At 38.1% G+C, this 19733-nt stretch overlaps 1 protein-coding gene across 4 annotated transcripts; it reads left to right on the forward strand.

The window, feature by feature from the left end:
* Nucleotides 1-3473: 3473 nt before the first annotated feature.
* CAAP1 (caspase activity and apoptosis inhibitor 1) lies at nt 3474-19044 on the forward strand. 4 transcript variants are annotated; one of them, XM_032096132.1, is made up of 8 exons: nt 3735-3824; nt 4361-4551; nt 4689-4766; nt 4853-5053; nt 6554-6638; nt 7232-7307; nt 11547-11620; nt 15953-19044. In XM_032096132.1, exons 4-8 carry the CDS (start codon nt 4985-4987, stop codon nt 16294-16296), a joined length of 648 nt encoding a protein of 215 aa, XP_031952023.1. In that variant the 5' UTR covers nt 3735-3824; nt 4361-4551; nt 4689-4766; nt 4853-4984; the 3' UTR covers nt 16297-19044. The 4 variants fall into 4 exon arrangements, with proteins under 4 accessions (XP_031952024.1, XP_031952023.1, XP_031952022.1 ...); XM_032096131.1 differs by lacking the exon at nt 4689-4766; XM_032096133.1 differs by lacking the exons at nt 4361-4551; nt 4689-4766 and having other exon boundaries at nt 3474-3824.
* The last annotated feature ends 689 nt before the right edge of the window (nt 19045-19733 follow it).

Here is a 19733-nt window from a genome sequence, read left to right on the forward strand (position 1 = left end):
AATAATGTGCCTGTCTGTTGAATTTTGGTTGCCTACTATACAATTGTTCTTGAAGCTTCAGCTTTCTAATGTTGTGCTTTTCAACTGTGTTTGTACCTGTGCTATTTTAAGAAATTTTACTTGTCTTAATATTTTGGCTTTATTATTGTGGGATTGCTCTGTTACAGATTATCTCTTTACGTGAAAATTGTTATGAATTTCCCAGACCAAAAATTAATGTTTATATTAAATAAACATACTCTGGCAACTCCCAAGAAATGTTATATTAAAAGATATTACAAAATTCACTTAAATTTGCGGAGAAATTATGAGGCATAGCAAAAAATCTGCAGCACCAAGTGTTAGGCAAGATAAAGCAGGCCAGGACTGTTTGGAAGGAAAGATACGTGCTGCCACAGGGTACTGTGATACCATCCCTTCCATGATCTAGCATCATTTGAGGGAACAGGGAGTGGGAAATTGTTTGCTACTGGTTTTGTTTTAAATGGCACTGTTTAAAACTCCATTGTGGTTCATAGAGTCAGCATGCCTGTATAAAAACACACAAATGCATGTAAGGGTACTGCACAATCTGCTGCTGGGATCACCAGCAAGTAGAATGTCTTAGGGAATGTCAGCAGGATGAAGTTCTTGTTGCAGTGAAAGAACATTAAATCTATGCTGAGGAAAAGTGCCAGTCATGAGGTCCACAGTGTACAGTCTTTTGAGACTGGAGGCCATTGAAAACAAGTATGTGCCTGGCACACAGCTGGGAGCTGGCTTGCTATCTACAGCAGTAAACTTTGAATAAGTTGATCTGTATGTTAAGGGCTCCTGATTTCATTCATCAGTTGAAGTATGTTTGAGAGATTTCAAGAACTCCTCAAAAAGAAGTTGTGTCTTCTAAGAATTCAAAGTTTCCCAGTAGACACAATTCTTTTGGCATCTTTTTCTAAGATAGAAAGGAAGCTTTTAGAAAGAACAGGAAACAGCACACAGTAGCATTTCACGTTAAACCATTGTAGTTAGGCATGCCTTGGGTTTTATGAAGTGGAAAAACTTGGGATCTACTTAGACCAAAACTCAGGACACAGTATCAAATGCCTTCCTAAGGAACTAAATGAGGAGTCAAAACTGGCTTTAGGTCAGCACCAACTGCTGTGCTTTCCAAGATAAAAGGAGACTACAGTAACATAAATCGGGATAATCTATCATGAGGTTTCTGTAATATCTGTTATTATGATGCACCTTGCTCATATCAGGACCTAATTAAGTAGTGTTAATTACTTAGTCTTGTTCAGGCTACAGCCAGAAATAGACTCATTTCGGTCTGCAAGCCTACTTCATTAAAAGTACTGGACACTGAACTATACATTAATGAATCATTGGATGCAGTGACTTTTTTATAATGTAATACACTATAATAATCTATAGGAGGAGTCATACCATAGATCAGTACTACAGAGGCAACGCCAAATGCTTTAGGAAATGTTATAAACTGCTGGTTTCAACTGTGTGAAGTTTTTTGTTTAAAAATACTTAGTTAAGCTTCTTAGCTGAATGTGATTCATTACTATATACTGTGATCACTTGCCTCTTCTTGTCTCTTTCTCCTTAAACTATCAACAAATCCAAAGCCTAGGAACAGTAGATGTTTTCCATCTTTTCAAAATGTGTACTGAATAGACTGTGAAATGAAATGTTTGGCAACAAGATGCCATATGCAACTGTTGACAGCCTGAAGAGTATCTGGGTGTTTTCAGATGTCCTGTTCTTCCAGTGGTTTTTTGATGCTTATTTACTGTAGAGATTGAGGTTTCAAATTTGGTAGGAAATTTTGTTTCTAGACTTTCCAGTTGCAAAGATGAATTTGCAATGTGGACCATACTGCTGTTGGTCTGTGCAAAATGCATTAGAAAAAATAGTTTAAAGTATGAACTACCCCTTTTTGACAGCAGTATTTGAAGCCTGTGATCACATAATTTCCAATACTGTTACAAATCTTTTCATCAACAGCCTAGTTAGCTTCTGTATTCTGTGTGAGTAGATGCTGCATTCATTTAAAACACAATTTGCATGCCTAAGCATAAAGTGGTAAACTTTTAAAAGTTTCCTTATTACCCTTATATCCTTGCTCAAGGGATCCCATTTTCATCCCGAATTTAGACCCCTCCTCAGTGTTTCCTAGTTACATTACCTTTGCCACCTTCAGCATATGATGAGGCTGTTATTTGCTGATGATAAATATGAAGATCTATTTCCACCCATCCAGGTAATCTTAGCAACATAGACTAATCAGGATCAACTGAGATACTATCTGCCTCTGCAGGGACTCATGCTTGCTGAAAAAAGAACTGATGGTACTTAGTGAATTCTAACCCATTTGAAAACAGTGTCAGCCCATGCAGTATGTATGATCTTGATCTGCCCACAGCACTTTTGATCACCACTGGCTTTGTACAACTTGCATTTAGCGGACCTCTACCTAAATGGGCCAGTAACTCCCACTTGAAGATCCAATAAAATATGGACAAGCTGGAAGGCAACATGTTTGAATCTGGGAAAGAAAACAGACACAGAAGAACAGGCACACAGTTGGGTTAAATAAAGAAGAAAATTATTGCATATCTCTGCACAGAAAGGGAGATTTTTAATACAAAATTCTCTCTGCATAATGATAGACATTTTTCTACCCTGGTCTTTATTTTCAGCTAACCATCCTCTTTAGGATAATTGACTGAGTTCCCTCTATAACTAATCTTGTTGGTGGCAGAAAGCTGATCAGTGTGTTTCTGAGTTGCACAGAGCAGTCACCTGCCTTTAACAGGCTTCTCTGCTGCAATTCCTAATTGCATCCCATGAAAAACCTACTGTCACGCTTCTCCAGTACTCAGTAAGTATCATGGAAAAATTAAGTTATTGTTACTGTTGTTCCGAAGTTATTTGCAATGCCAAAGAGCTGCCAAGGGAGGAGTAAGCAGGTTCTTGCACCATTGAAACATGTTGAAAGCCAGGGAAAAAGGTCAGGATTAAAGAGTAGTTATGGAGGATAGAATCATAGAATCATCATCAATCAAGGTTGGAAGAGAACTTTAAGATCTTCAAGTTCAAACATCCACCCAGCATTATCACTTTAACCACTGAACCGTTAAACCACACAACCAGCACCAGATCCAGACACCTCCTGAACACCTCCAGGGATGGTGACTCCACCATCAGGGCAACCTGTTCCGATTCCGATGCCTGACCAGCTTGACGGTGATTTTTTTTTTTTCTAATATCTAATCTGAATCTCCCTGCCTCAGATTAAGGCCATTTCCTCTTGTCCTCTTACTGCAGGCACGGCAGAAGAGACTGACCCGCACCTCACTACACCCTCCTTTCAGGACTTGTAGAGAGTGATGGGGCCACCCCTGAGCCTCCTCTTCTGGAGACTATATAACCCCAGCTCCCTCAGCCGCTCATCATAAAACGTGTTTTTTATGCCCTAGATCACTGATATTTGTGTAAACGGGTGGCGTGCCCATGTGAGGCAGCAGTTTTGCTGCGGCCTCGCTAACCCCAAGGCATCCCCCCGTACATTAAGCGGCCTCCTCCGACCACGAGAGCGGCGCCGTCGGAGGCCGCAGGGCGGGGCCGGCAGGGGGCGCTGCCCGCGTGTCCCGCCGGAAGCGGCGCGCGTGTGGCGGCGCGCGGTGTGCGCGCGTGTGGCCATGCCGGGCAGGAAGTCTTCCAAGGAGAAAAAGCGGCGCCGCTCGCGTTCCTGCTGCCCGGAGGGAGCCCCGGGGCTGGACGGCAGCGACAGGAAGCGGCGGAGCACCGAGTCCAGCCACGGTGCCCTGGAGGTAGCGCGGGCGGAGTTGCGGGGTCTTGGGCGGTGCCGTGCCGCGTCTGCCTTCCCGGGGGCGTCCCAATCCCGCGGCGTCCTGGCGGCAGAGGCCCGGCTGCTGTCCCTGCCCTGGCTGGCTGCGGGAAGGGCCGGGTTCAGTCACTCTGGTCGGTGTGTGGCTGCAGGGAGTGGCCGGGCGGGCAGCGCGGGGAGGGGCAGCACAGGCACAGACACGGGCGGGGCGGGCCGAGCCCCGGAGCGCCCCGCGCGCATCCCGGGGACGCCGCTCTGTGTTTTCCGGGTGTAAGAGATGCGGCGTACGAGCTCGGGTGGCCTCAGTCGTGGTTCTCATACGTGTGGCATTGTGAGTCTTCTCAAGGATGTGTTGGTGTGCAAAAAATGGTTGTGACATGCACGCCTAAGTGAATTTTGAGGCTGAAAGATGTTTCTGGCTGGTGGTGTTTTTGGTTGTTTTTGTTTGGTTTGGTTTCGTTTTGGTTTTGTTTCTTTGTTTGCTTTTTTAGGTTTTTTTAATTAGTTTTTTTATTCTAGAGGTCATCCACTGATGTATGGAGGATGTATTTTCTAATACGAAGCCCATTTTAATTCTCCGAAGACTCTGCCACACCGGGAATTGTATGCCAATTTCCGTCTTAGCAGGGTCGCTGTAAATGATGAACTTTATGATTTAAGTGCACAGCAAATCAGATGGATTTCTTCTGCGTTAAAGCATGCTTTCATGTGTAAGCACCAGCTAAGTATTTGCAGATAATATTTCCCAATTAATATTTATGAGTATTTTTCACTTCTTGAAGCTTTAAAACTTTTTCCTAGCACAAGAATGTTTTCAGTAATAAAGAATGTAACCTCTCTAATGCAGTTACCTTGCAATATGAAACACTGGAACCTGAAAAGTCTACATTAAGATGTACCTTGCATTTATGAAGGGAAAATTATTGTAAGCATAAGTTACAATAACCCCTTACTGTGTGTAAGTTTCTGTTTTCGCTAATTCACTAGAAAATGTGCCTTTGTTGGTTTTAGGAAACAAAATGCAATGTACTCTCTGGAGAAAAAGTGGGAGAAGCTGAACAACCCAGTGATATAGAAGAAGGAGGATTAGATCTCACTGTGTCACTCAAACCTGTCAGTTTCTACATTGGGGACAAAAAAGAAATGCTTCAACAGTGTTTCTGTGTCATAGGGGAGAAGAAACTACAGAGGATGCTGCCTGATACTTTAAAGGTACCAAGTACATTTACCATTTATATACTTAGTATGATCTTGAATGCTTGCATAACAAAGAATACTTATCTTTCAAGCTTAGTGCATTTACATTTTAAAAGTTGCCTGTATATTTCTCAACTAAAGAAGTTTCTACGAAGTCAAGTACCTTAAGTAGTATCATGTGTCTGGAAGTGAGACTTTTTAAAGACTTACTATAGTTATTCCAGGTTACTCCTTTTGCTACTGCTCAGCCATTTCTGAACTTTAGGTTTATGTTTAGACTGTCTCTTAGTACTGCTTAGTTAAATGCAAAAGGATTTTCATGATTGTGAGGAGTAAATTCAGTAGTGTTGTTCACTAATTAATATGCTGATTTGTAAATAAAGTACTGATTTCTGTTTGTGTCAACTGATTTTCTTTGTATGGTATTAAAGCAATGTCTGAGATAAAAAAATAAAGCCCATTCTTCATAAACAGCTTCTGCTGCTGTAACTCCTGTGAACTAAAGCTGGAGTTTTACTGGCTTAGAATATATGCCTTTTGAGTCTTATGAACAATAGGACTTAGTAAAAATAAAGAGGCTGCAGGTGAAATGTCTGTGTAATGTTTGTTTGTAGTTGTAAATTTTTTTTCTTTCATTTTTATCTTAATGAGGTGTATTATTAATATAAGTGAGACAGAACTTCTTCATTTTAAACACATGGTAAATTGCACACAGGCTTATCCATTTCTCATCTCTGACAGAAGAAAAAGAGGTAGAGAAGCTGGAAGGAATGACATTACTGAATTTGTAGGGAAATTGCCTGATTATGTAGAACCAAACTTACAGCAGGACTGTGAGTGTTACAACCTGTTTAGCAGCTCTTAATTTTGGTACTTGTACGTGGTATCGTAGCTCATTTGAAAATGTGAAATTATCACTCTATGTCACCGAGAGGTATGAGATGTGAAGGTAACTGGAATACCAATAAAATTTGTGGCAATGTATGGTATGTACCAAGCATGAGAAATCACAGTTTGCATACTTTATTTTCTGTGCTGTGGTATGCAACTGTTGGTATGTTGTCATTAGCATTATTTTCTCCAGTTTGTGAACTTGGATTCAACAGTTGCCTCTGGTCTTTGCAAGCTTGGTTACATAACCCAGCTTCCCCCAGGTGATGGAGAATTAGGAATAACCAGGTCTGCAGTTGTTTGCTGTTCCATGCTTCACACATATGGTCTGGTATTCCTGATGCTCTGTGTTGAAGCTGCAGTAAAAACTCCAATCCATAGGTCAAGTAACTGATAGTGTGTATTGTTTAATTTTTCAGACAAAGCCCACACATATGCTATTTTTTGTAGTTGTCAAAACTGAAACACCTGGTTTTCTACAGCAGTTGCATCAATGCAGATCAGAATAGGGGATGTTTAATCCAAGTAAACTCTTCATTACAGTTGGACTACTGCTTACATTTGTAATTACTCTCTTTTCAGAAATTTTTAGTAGCTTGTGGTCTGTCTTATCTGTCTTCTTAGAACTGTTCCATGGATGAAATCAAAAGACTTTGCATGGAGCAGTTGGAGCTGTTATCTGAAAAAAAACTGTTGAAGATACTTGAAGGTATGAATGAAACTTTTAGACTCCACTGTACACCAGAGAATACCTCAACCGGATTTACACTCTTTCTAGCTACTTAAATATATATGTATATATACAGACACACTCTACTAAGTATATATTAGCGTGTACATAATCACTCAGTTCCACCAATGCACACAGTTCATGTACTTTGATTAAGGATATGACATTCCAGCTTTTCATGGCCTTATTGCACTTGATATTTAAGGGATATTTAAACTTACTTGTAAACATATTGCTGTCTTCTCAATGAAGTGAAACTCTTCGAGTCTGAGAGCTCCAGAGTATCTTGCTGTTAATTCTGTACTTTATTTTTGGCACCCATAGTATTGTAGTACGAATAGCTAATCAGATTTTTTGTAATCCAGTATAAATGTATGTGTAGCTAACAGAAGATTCACAAGTAAGTAAGTGTTTTGGTTTTGACTAAGTCTAATTTTAGAAGTTCTGTTTTAACTGGGAAAAATCCTCTTCTGCTGATTGCAATAGAGTTAATAATTAAGAGTAAACCTAATTGCGTAGTATTAATTATATCACTTTCCTAAATTTTCATGTTTGAAACTGTGTATATCTAGGCAAGATTGGAGCTGATTCTGATACTGACGAGGAGGCAGATGGAGGAGACAAGACTGGAGGTGATTCAGTCAGTCAGTGAGTAAAAGACAAAACACTTAATTTAAGGAGACTGAACAATTCAGAGATTTTTCATGAGAAATTATCAAATATATCATTGAGAGACCAAATTGCTATATCCTTAATTAATTATTCTAGTTGAATGATGATGAACTGTGACTACTAGCAAGCACTAAACTTTACAGACATGATGTCACTTAGTGACATTTAGTGTGTCTTGGGCACATAACTGGATTCATAATGACATACCACCCATCAGCTAAGCTGTGGTAATTAAACATTCACACTTGTGAATGTTTAATTCACAAGTCCTGCAAGAGAAGTGGTGTGATTTAGGTTAAATGTCTTTGTGTGAGCTAAATCAGTAAACCCCTCCCACATAGGTTTGTGATTTGTTTAAGTATATTTTCAGTTCAGCTGAGATTTATCCCTTCTCTTTAATTTTTGTTCTGGCCTTTCATTCCTGCCTCAGCTGAAGCAGCACTGACACTCATTACCTGTTCAATGTACTCTGTAGAAGGGGTGCTACAGAATGTAGTGTTTCAAGAACAGAGGCTTCTGGTTTCTTGCTCTTATCTTGGCATCTGTCAGTTTTGTAAAAGACAACACTTTTTTAACCTTTTCTTAAAAGGCTTGTCTGTTTTTTAAAGACCATTTCTTTGTCAGGAGTTCACCCGTTTGATAGTTTCTATGGAAGTAATGAAGGGAAAAAGAAAGTTACACTAGTTATCACGCACAATACATCAAATTTAGTGAGGCTAACTTGTTTCTAAAAGATTTATAAGCTTTTATGTTTTCAATACTGACCTGATTACAGCTGGTCCACAGGTTCAGGGCGCACTTAATAAAACTCTGAGGCAGTACAAGACAATGCACTAAAGATGGGCAGATTAACATAACCTCCTAGCTACTGGTTTGGTTAGTTTATATAAACCTCCTAAATAAGAACAAATGGATGGGAAAGATAGTAACAGTAATCCAACTTTCACATTCTGGTCAGTATTTTTCTTTAGCAGACACCTAGTTTCTGATCCTGTCTTTAATCCCCACCACCTGTACTGCAGAGCTACTGTCTTCATCCTTAGCCATCTGCTCCTCTGCCAGTCCTTGTTTTCCTAACCTTTGCTGAGTTTTTACCTCACTTTGCATGTTCTACTGGAGTTTGGTACCAAATCACCCTCAAACCCAGAGGTCTTTGAGAGCTGTACAAATTCCTGTAGCAAGCTGTATATAGAACCATATGTGTGAGCCCAGTTAAGCATTACACTGGTGTGGCGCATGCCAACGTGAAATGCATGCTCTACATAAAATAAGGTAAATTTAAATTTACAACATCTGTTGTCCACAAATTTTAACCGTAGTTATCTTCTTTCTGCTGAAAAGATCATACCATGGAAATGTTATTCTGTTTAGAAAAATAAATTAAAAGTGCTGAGTTTATTGTTTGGGAACCTAACTGTCATCTTGGGGGAGAAATATCTTTAAAGGCTGACAAAAAGGAGAAACTCCAAATTACTGTTGTCAGTTAGTAGTGTAGCATGAAAGAAGAGAGTATTAAATTTGTAAAATGCCCCTTAATTTTAGAATAGCTTATCTTCTTCTCCCATTGTTTGAAGACATGGCATTGTGTTACCCTTTCTTAAAGGTATACCACAGTACAGATAATTAGGGAAAAAAATGTTTTTCACTAGCAAACGAAACAAGGCTAACAAAAGCCAGACTGAACTGTGAACTTAAAACGCATCTGTTGGGCCAGTAGATGGTGCAAAATGCCTGCCTATGAAACAAAGTCATGAAGGTTCACCAGCAACGCAGTCCAATCCAGTCAATTCTGAGAGTAAAACGTTCTATAAAAGTACTTCTGCATCCTAAAAATTCTTTTGTTGACAGTAGGTAGTTTCTAAAGGAATGTTGGCTTGCTGCAATTATTATTAAAGTCAAGGCATCAGGAGGAAACTTCACAAGTTTCAATGTGTGATTTTTTTAAAGTTGGTAATTTCTTTTTACATGGCTGTTAAAATGGTTGTGGATAATTTCACAGTCAATATTTGAGCTGTGGGGGTCACTGAGTTTTCTCTCAAAGAGATGGTTACAATTCCTCATCAGATCTCAAGGTGATACTAGAGTTGTGAAATCTGTTGTCTGGATACTACTGATGCAAGATCAGGCTTTTTCAAGGAACACTTTGCTCTCCAGTGGAGAGATGACTAATCAGTTTAAAATGATAGAGCATGTGTGTGAAGGAGCATGGGATATGGGCAGGGACAGCCTAAGCAGCTTCTACTCTTAGTGATGATCAGGGTATATCACAACCTAATTTTGGTAAAGAGTTAACTAACTAAATGTAAAAAATTGTTAGGAGTTGCTGGAAAAAAAACCCCAAAACAAAAACAACAGCAAAACAAACAAAAAAAAACCCAAACCAGGTGGTTCCTTCTATATCTGCTGACCAGTAACTGGTCCAAAATCCGCATCTCTCTCCAGCTGCAGTCACACAAGCCCAAAAGGTTTGTATTCTTTCTCTAGTTGCTGTATAGACCTCCTTGTGCACGTGGGCCTCTCTGATGGCAGGTGCAGGCCTGTGATTGTCCCCAGTAGCTGATGCTGTTAATCTCTGGGGTATCTAGTGCTCCATTATGGTCCCTCAATTTGCCTTCTTGCAGAACGTGGTCTATTTTTTGGAATTTGGCCTTTGATTTTACTGTCTATTTGATACATTAGTCCCAGACCTCTCATCCTGCTTGTTGTCTAGAGTAGCCTGAGGTTTGCTGGTGAATTACAAGTATTTGCTTACAGTTGCATGACACTGAAAATCCTGGAGGAAGTGTACATTTTTCATTCTGTCTGATTTCTGGCAGCACAGTCCTGCAGGTGCTTCTGACCTGTGGTCCCCTTTGCAGTTGCTGGCACACATGTGTGAGTGTATTTAGATTATTGTCATCTCATTTGGAAAAAAAGTTAGTGTAGCCATGAGGTTCAATAAATAGGTACAACAGACTGGTCCAGGGATTCACTAGCCAAGTGTATTGACCTGTTTATTCTCCTTAATTAATTATTGCATGATACTTTATGCATTTATGTTCCAATGGCTAAAAACAGTGGGAGAGAAAGGAGAGTCTGTTGATGTAGCCTTTGTCACTGAAGAAAAGGAAATAGAAATGAAAATAACTGCCTCTCAGACCACAATGTCTAGAAATGTTATGGTGTTCCCCCTCCTGTTGAAACCATTGGATACATGTTAAAAAACAACTTGCAGAGCATGGGGAAAATAGATATGTGTTCAATTTCAGGAAAACCCTAAAGGCCATTACTGAAAAACAAGTTGTTAATCATTGTATTTACATCCATGATATCAGAATACTGCTTCCTTTTTATAGTGTTGTTAAGCTCCCATGGGCAGGAGGGCTGCATTGATTCCATATTACTACAGATGAAACCAATGCCGCACCAACATTCAGTTTAGAAATTTGGCAATTCTATTGTCAAAATGCTCATCAGATGAGGTAACTGAACTCTTCTTGTGATTCTGGATCCTTCCACCTGTGTCCTTCCTGTATGTTTTACCTTATTTTCACAGTTTGTGTAACTGGTATGTGTGAAGTATGTGAAGGACGTTAACGTTTCACAGAAGTGTCTCTTCCTTACCCTTGTGTAAAGAGTTGAAACACTTCAGGTCAATGGTAGAAATCTTTAAATAGGAGAAATAGAGAAACTCAAGTACTGAATACATTGTAATAGCTGAGTTGTAAACAGTTTCAGTTTAAAAAGTATCCCTTTGTGAAACAAAATGATTGTGGTTTAGGAGAGGGTGGTGATGGGCTGGTGATAATTTCATGAAAATACCTTTTTACTTTCAAAATAAGACAATAAATAGTATTTTAGTACAGCAGAAACTACTGTTTTCCGAAAGCATTTAATTATGTGACAATTTATTTTCAGTTTTACAGAAAAGCTCCTAATATGAGGAGCCTCTTCCTTTATAACTACTCGGCTGTGGTTCCTCAGTTATAACTGTTGAGGATTGTTACTCTAAAAGGAAAGGATGTAGTGGAAATAATTGCTTTGTCCTTGTGTATCACAAGGCAAAACAAGAAAAGTTCATTTTCAAGTGCTCAGATTAGCTCTCTGTGTATTCCTTCTGTCTTTATTTTACTGTAGCTGTCTTATTGGCCTACCACCTCATAATTTTTTAGTTTCTTAAAAATGTTCTGTTAAATTGTAAATTATGGTGATTAAAATGTTCTTAATTGTTTTCAGACAGGACAACAGTATAGACTCAACTTCTTCTCTGAGAGAAGACAACAAGCTGGAAAGTCAGGAATCAAAACAAGGTATGTAGTAGAGAAAGCTGAAATTTTGTGTTCTTGATGTTGGCCAGTGACTAATTCCAGGTAGCTGACAGCTGTCTTGTGAACAGTGGCTGCAGTCATAGAGAAGCATCCTCTTAGAAATCAGCTTGCAGAGGGTTGCAACATCTCCCGCAGGTACAGTTCCAGAAAAGGTGATGGGGACATTGAAGAAGACATTCTAGAAACTTTGGCTTCTTAGTTCTATAGGAATGGAGGGTTTTTTGCAGCTAGAAGCAAACTGCAGCTCTTCAGAGTTTCCTAGTTTAGCTTCTGGAACATGACTGAAGTTCTTGCAGAGCTCATGTGGCTCCTCGTATCTAGTTTTTCAGCTGAAGAGGAACTTCATTTAAGTTTTTTGATATGCAGGTGATTGCTAATACTGCTGTTACTGTTGGTTGAAATGACCGTCAGGTTTATTTTACACTGAGATGATCATACGAGTGTACAGTAGTCTGTTTTTGCATTCACAGAAATCCATAATAATAACTTTTCCAAAGGACTGCTTGTAATTTAGTAATTTATTTCAGTCTTGGTATATGATAACTTGCTTTGTTTGATTGTATAGAGCTGAGATCCAATGAAATGGTGCTTGACACCCAGCACTTGTGTTAGCTGGCTTATTTTACTTGAAGTCAGTGCAAGTAGACGTACACACTCAAATTGTTGAATCATTGAGAATGAACATTTTGTCTTGTGTACTTTCTCTTTTTAAATGCAAAAATTCAGCTTGTGAGACATTCAAGTACTACAGCGATTGGCAGAATAGAAAATGCAAAGGCAAATAAGTTACTGGTGCGCATTTGTTCTTTCCACACAAGAAAACAGTATTTTTAGCCCACAGTAGTATTTGTTTTATTCCAGTCATTAAATTAGCACATATAACAATTTCCAGTGTTAGTTTGTGCATGAAGCACTAGAACTGTAGGTGTTTCTGTCTCGGTCTGTTTATTTTCATTTTGGCTGGCTGTATGCAGAAACATCAGAAATAGCATTTCCGGTTAAAGAATGTTGCAAATTCTTCTAAGCTACATTTCTCTTCTGCAAAGTTCTAACTTTATTTGCTTCTTGCAACTGCTATTTCACAATTCAGAATTTTGTCTTTGTCTCTTGGAATAACATTGTGAAACATGTTTGTTTTCTGAAGTAGTTAGTGAGAAGAGTTAAATGGAAAAGGAAGGAGTCATAACAGCATCAAAACTCTAAGGAGTGAGTTGCAATGACTATGAAGAATCTTTTAAATGTTGCTTGTTGTACTATATGGAGGAATTTTAGAGCCGACAGATTTCCTGCAGGTTTCTTCCACTTTTGTGTTATCAAAGGGAATTGATGGACTGTTGCAGGTGATTGCATTGTTTTTTATGACTTAATCAACCAGATTATCATGGTGGCTTTGGGCTATAACAGTGGCTCCACTCTGTGGAGATGTTAGCTTTAAAGAACTTTTGAGAATATCATATAAATTAGAAAGTATAACTCCAGTCATTCTCCTGCACTGCAGCCTGAGAAGCTGTGGGAAAAAGAAGAGAGAATGAGAGGATAAGCAGAAGTGGATAAAATAAAATTTTTAAATGTAATTAAGTGTGCTAAAATGAATTTTTCAACTGTAGATGAAGGAAAAAGTAAAAGTTACCAAAATGAAAAAGATAATGTGAAATGCCAGCCATGATCCTTATTACTGTGTAAAAACACAGGTGCAAAAGAGGGAAATAAAGCCTGTTAGCTCATTAAACATCTGTAGGCCAAAACCCTTGTATGAGCACTGAATTACACAGTCTTGGAGGTTTCAAGTTCTAAATAGAACCCAAGGTTGTTCTGCCCAGCTTCTCATCCATACAAGTCTGGGATAGATGTGAGTGACTTAATATTTTGTTTCTTCTTAATGTGACCAATTAATTCCAAAAAGAATCCTATGGTGGGCTGACCCAAGCCAGCAGTAGGCACATGCCAACACCTCAGTTACTTGTCCCCCAGTGGGGTAGAGGTGACAATCAGCAAAACAAATGAGAATAACTTACGAGTCAACATAAAGACTCTTCAGTAAGTGAAGCAAGAGCTGTGCACTGAAACAAAGCAAAATTAGAGACAATCTCCCATCGGCAGCCAGATTTTTAGCCGTTCCCTGGAAAGCAGAAACACAGCATGCATGACAGGTACTTGGGAAGACAAATGCCAGTGTTATATGGTGGAGCATATCCCTTAGGTCAGTTTGCCTCAGCTGTTCTGGTTGTCTGGCCCTCTCAGCCTCTTGCAGACCCCCAATTTACTCTCTGGGAAGTCAGAGTGAGAAACAGAGAAAGCCCTGAGGCTGTGCAAGCACTCTTCAGCAGCAGCCAAACTGCTGTGTTATCAACACCATTTCAGAAACAAATAAAAAAGCAGCATCATGCAGTCTGCTGTGAAGAAGATTAACTCCATCCCAGCCAGACTCAGTACAGGTCAGTTTAACTTTGGCAGTGAATTAGGATGAGCAGGCTCAGATACGAAGTTTCAGTCTTTGAACTCTGATCCACTGATGCACCTGATTTTTTGACCCATGGAAACGCTGCTTGGTTGACCAGCATGTTAGGTAAATACTGACTGATACTATGAAGTAAGACAGAAAAGTTACCATTTCTAATCCTGTTGTTTCCCGTTATGATCTTTCCCATCCATTGTGGCGTGCAAGGTAAAGTTAAAAAGAGTGTTCAAAGTTGACTAAATGGTGTGGGAAATAGGGAAAACTGCATCTGAAACTGAAATATTAATCTTGAAGTTACTGTCACAGTAGGAACAGGGCAAGACTACTTAGGATCAAAGAAGACCCCTTGTATGTTATCTCATGAGTAGTTTTTATACACGCTGCTGTGAGGATGATTTTCTTTAGCTTTGTTTATATTTTAGGTTTTTAGATTTTATTATTTTAAAATTGTGATTTGTCTTGCAAAAAGAAAAGGTGAAAAGTTATCTGTAAACTCCTTTGTATGTCTTAACATAACATTTTCAGGAGCTGCATCTGCTTTCCTATTAGCTTTCTTTGGAATTTTTGACGTGCCACATACCTTAGCTGTGTATGTTTCTAAACACTCTGTATTTACTAGCATTATGGCTGCTTTTTACAGTCAAGTAAACCAGTGTTAGGAGGTACTGGACTGATAACAAAGATCCTAAATCATTCTCAGGGTGAGTATGCAGAATTCTTAAATCTGAACTTAAATGCTGTGACAAATCATAGCCTGATATGGAGTGATTAGGAGTCAGTAACTGAATTATGTGTCTATAGTACAAAAAATTTTCAAAGCTGAATCCATAAACTCTAATGTTTTAAAGTGTTACTATTGTTTATAAAACCATTTTGAGATATTTTGATCCTCCTTTCCTGCCTTCCTTTGTTTTTTAAGTAGAAAAATTGCATTTATAGCTTTCTAAGTAGTGAGTATGCTACTCTTTTTTTTTTAAGGCTTGCTTTTCCTGTGCAAGTGGTAAAAATGGTATTACCAAAAGCAATTATAAAGTCTTTATAATCAGTAACTTTACCATCACCTGAATATACATTACTCATTTTAAGCAGGAGCCAATCCTGCTCTTAAGTTTCCACAGATACAAAAGCTGGTGAAATAGCAATAACTTCTGAGGCCAGTGTGTCAAAGCAAGTCTTACTGTAGTCAAATTGAGAGAACAGTTAGGTTCTGACAGAGCTTTGCTTTTATTTTATTGCACCGCCTCCTCTTCTAATTATGTTTTTAAAAGTAAACTCCAACTTTCAGCCACCGTTAAAAACCAAAGTCATAAATTCCTTCATGTTTTTACATCTGAGTTAAATACATCTGGAAGACTTGTGATAAATTCAGAGTAGTTGCACTATAAGTGGAGTTTCTATTAATTTTTAGTGTTATGCCTCGCTATAGTCCGACTCCTCTTAAAATAAATAACATAGTTGAGTGTAATTTTTGAAGTTGCATTCTGAAAATTAGGTTTACTTAAAAGATAAGCAAAAATCAGTTTTACACTGCAGAAGGTTTCTTTGATATAAAATCTTATGACATTTTAATTAGGAAAATAGATCATGTAACTTTGTAGGAGAGAATAAATTTTTCTGGTACCGCTGCTTTGCTATACTGCATGTTCTTTTAGATTGGCATAAAAATGCGTTAACACTTGTATAAATAAGCTCAGTTTTAAAAGCTGGAGGAGAAAAAGAAGAAGAATTGGTTATCTTCCAGATTTCTTTTCACTCTCTTAATTTGCAGAGTAATGCTTTAAGCAGAAGTGATTTTTTAAGTTGAGGTAAAAACAGTTGTGTTAGGCAACTCTATGATTGTTATGTTTGTGTTACAGGCAAGGGAGAAGATAGTGATGTCCTCAGCATAAATGCAGATGCATATGATAGTGACATAGAAGGCCCATGCAATGAAGAGGATGGCCCAGATGTGCAAGAGAGCACTGTCAGAAGTGGAGCTGGTCAGATAGATGACCTTCAGAAGGACATTGAGAAGAGTGTGAATGAGATACTGGGCTTGGCAGAGTCCAGCCCAAAGGAGCACAAAGCAGCAACCTTAGCTGTTCCTCCATCAGAAGATGTTCAGCCATCAGCACAACAGCTGGAGCTTCTGGAGCTCGAGATGAGGGCCAGAGCTATTAAGGCTCTGATGAAAGCTGGTGATGTCAAAAAACAGCCCTAAGACCATTCAGATTTCATTTTCAGTATTTGTTTCGAAAAAGGTGGTGTCTGTTCTCTTCAGCGCTGCAGTGTGTTTGGGCTGGATATGACATTCCTCATTCAGACTGTGTTGTGTTTCCTGACCTATGGTTCTGTGGTTTTGTTGCCTTTAGTGTGCTGCTTCCATGACATGCACAAACAGAGGTTGGTTCTTCCCTGAGATGAGGTGTCCTTGTGCTGGTTCACCTCCTCAAAGAGTCACACCATGTATAGAGTTGTGCCAGGAACCTGGTGCCTTCCAGAAGGGTTGTTGTAGAAACTTACAACTTAGGGTTGCTTAATTCTTCTTGGGGCCCATCTCATCATAATGTAGGTATTCTAATTAAAATGTGATGATATGTTTAAAAGCATACTCAGTTTTTTGGAATGGGAATTCCTAAAGGGAAGGTTTTTTACCTTTCAAATACACAGCTGAACGTGTTATTTTCAGAGTTATGAAAGTGCCTGAAAGAGCAGAGTTTTTTACACTATCACATAGTTTTGTCACTCTTTTCCACTCTTATCTTTTGTATTATAACTGAAGAAAGCAGAGTTTCTTCCTAACTGTAAAGCTTTTCTTTTGAATATTTGACATAATTAGCAAATAAACATTTCAGAAGACCTTGAGATTTTAACATAAAACTGATGTAGTCCTACTTTCATGTCCCCTGAAAGTACGAAAATCCACCTAATGTCAGTATGTTTTTTTAGAAAAGGTATTTAATTTATTTATGAGGTTTTAAAATACAAATTCTATTTTTATCCACTTCAAGGTATTCCTTTGTAAGTAAATTGAATTTTAGGATTAATTTTCATGCTATAGTATCTTACAACAATTACAATTATTTTAATTTTTTAGAATTAGTGCTGGTTTTATATCTGGCTGCTAATCAAAGCATATTAAAATACTTACGTGTTTGTTTACACATGCAGACACCAATTTTTTTCTTTAAAGGTATGAAGTTTACAACTGTAGTCTTCGTTAAGTAAAATGATGTGTAATGTATTTTATTCATGAATTTTCCTTGGTTGTTACTTAGCCAATTACATACTTTGCAACAGTAGGAGAGATAATTTCCCTATGCTATTTTGTAATACTACTGCAAACTTTATTCTGTTCAGATATTATGTTTTGAATTCTTTTAAGGTTTATAATTTTCTTTTTATTCTTCCATTTTATCCCTTTTCTTCCTTCTCTTTATTCCCTTTCTTATTTCCTGTTTCCTTTTAAACCCTTTTCTGTAGCAAGATTCTTGTCTATTTCTTAAGTATGATTGATTTCCTCTAGAATCAACAGTATTGTAAAATGTTAGTGCAGTGTAAATTTGATAATAAACTAAAACCTTCATTAAATACAGCTGAGAAAATTACAGTGTGCATTCATTAAGTGATATCAGTGGCCTGGGTAAAGTGTACCTGATAGTAGTGTTATCCACAGCATCAACATTTTTTCTATTATTTTAGCAAATGTAGGGTGTAAGTGGTGTAAGTTAGAATATATACACACAATTCAAAAGGTAACATTACTGTCTCCAAATCTGTGTGTGTTGTCTTTGGTTAATTTCATTTAGCTGTTTGGTGAGCTTGTGTTCTGTTTGAGTCCAGAGAAACGAAAGAAGTAAACAGAGAAAGACACCTGGCAAAACCTGGATGTGCAATCTTCTCTTTTCCAAAGTCATAGGCTGGTGGAGCTGTGTTAGACTTCAAAGATACATTTTAGTGCTGCTACACTTAGATCCTTAAGGCACTAAATACCTCACCTTGCCTGCTGTGCAAGTGCAAAAGCTCACTTGCAAGGGCGTTTCCTGTGTCACCAGAAGAAGCCACACGAAGTCCATTCAGTGATGTTGCAAAACAACACATTTGTAGTTTGGTAAAACAAAAATACTGCTGGAAGAAATGATAAACTAGAATGTAGTTACCTTCTACTGCCTACTTTCTGGAGGTGTGTAGCACTTATTTTCCTACTGGTTTCCCAGGTCACCCTTAAAAGTGCATTTTGTAGCATGTTGAACTGTTAAAGGTTATTATTTCAAGGTCTGTATCAAGAAGTTGCAAATGCTAACTCTAGCATGTAGTGTGACAGAGATGAAACAGGTTTACTATGCATGTGACAGAAGATTTGTAATTACAGCCTAATTAAATTTGAAATTAAAAGATGAGAAGGATTCCAAGAAAATTCAATTAAGCTGTTTACAAAAATAAAATAAAAAAAATTATATGAGGTACTTAATGTGATTGATTACACAAGTGCTAATTCATTTTTAGGATATTGTACTGTTGCTGCTTAGGTTAAAAGCAGATCAGGTAACTTATGTGTGTTCTTGCATTGATTTTTATCACTGAAGAGATAAAAAAATCCACTATATTTAAAATATTTATTATACAGCTGTTTTGTTTTCCACTTTTAAATATGTCTGTGATTTTTCCTTGAAAAATAAGTTTATTATTTCATTTGGAAGAAGAGGCAATTTGTATGTAAAATGTATTGAATTATTTATGAAACCTTAAAATAGTGTTACTGGGTTTTAATCAACCATTTTGTCAGGAAACCAAGGTTATACACTGGGTGTTGGTCAGCATGAAAAAGATCTTGATTATATTTTGGACTGCAACAAAAATACTTTCTAATGAATTTTGGCTGTTGTCATAGTGCACAGTGCTCTTTTGAGGAGGAGGAGAGTTGATTGATTGTGTACTAGATAAATAAAAAGGTATAACTCCACAGAGAGCCAACAGTATTTATTTCTGTTTGGAGGCTTTGCTGTTATGGTGATTTCATAGAGAATAATAAAAAGACTTCAAGATGCCAGTTTTGAGAGGTGAATCACAAGCATTTCCTCAGAAAAGAATTAGTTCCACTTGTAACACTCTTTTCAATATAGTATTTGCTCTCAAAAATATTTTGCGTAAGAGACTTGGTGCCGTAACTTTTTTTTAAGCTATAAAATAATGTTCTTTGCTGTTTGAAAATATTGTAATTATTAATTGTAGTAAATGAAGGTTCTGATCACTGATAACTACAGGTTTTTCCTAAGTGTATTTGAAAAAATAAGGGAGTCAGATAATCTGTGCAGGCAATGTGAGATGCTGCTGTTCTAACTGGATACTGTTGAAATGCCACGTGAAACAGGAGCCGTTCAGCACTGCATTGTCAGTCCTGCCAAAGGAGTCAGCTAGATAGTACTTCCCTGCAACCTTGTCTGTATATAAAGGAGCACAGTTTCAAAAACAGCAGCCACTTCAGGGGCACCTTGTAGTGGGACAAAATGACCTTTCACCAGCTGATTCCATACAATGTCAGAGCTTTAAAGAGTGTAAATGGTTGCTTGGTTATTACTATGATTTTTTAAATATCAGTTTACAAAAGCAGTTATTGTAACAAGTTACGTTTTTTCCTTCTGTGAGTAGAGCATGCCA

The sequence above is a fragment of the Corvus moneduloides genome, chromosome Z (genome assembly GCF_009650955.1).
Source record: "Corvus moneduloides isolate bCorMon1 chromosome Z, bCorMon1.pri, whole genome shotgun sequence".
In the NCBI taxonomy this organism is placed as follows: Eukaryota; Metazoa; Chordata; class Aves; order Passeriformes; family Corvidae; genus Corvus; species Corvus moneduloides.

Bases quoted from the DNA above. Each gene is read 5' to 3' on its own strand.
- CAAP1 (XM_032096133.1), top strand. From the start codon at position 3,693: ATGCCGGGCAGGAAGTCTTCCAAGGAGAAAAAGCGGCGCCGCTCGCGT. The intron at 3,825-4,852 runs GTAGCGCGGGCG...TGTTGGTTTTAG, and splicing joins CCAGCCACGGTGCCCTGGAG to GAAACAAAATGCAATGTACT. The intron at 5,054-6,553 runs GTACCAAGTACA...CTGTCTTCTTAG, and splicing joins TGCTGCCTGATACTTTAAAG to AACTGTTCCATGGATGAAAT.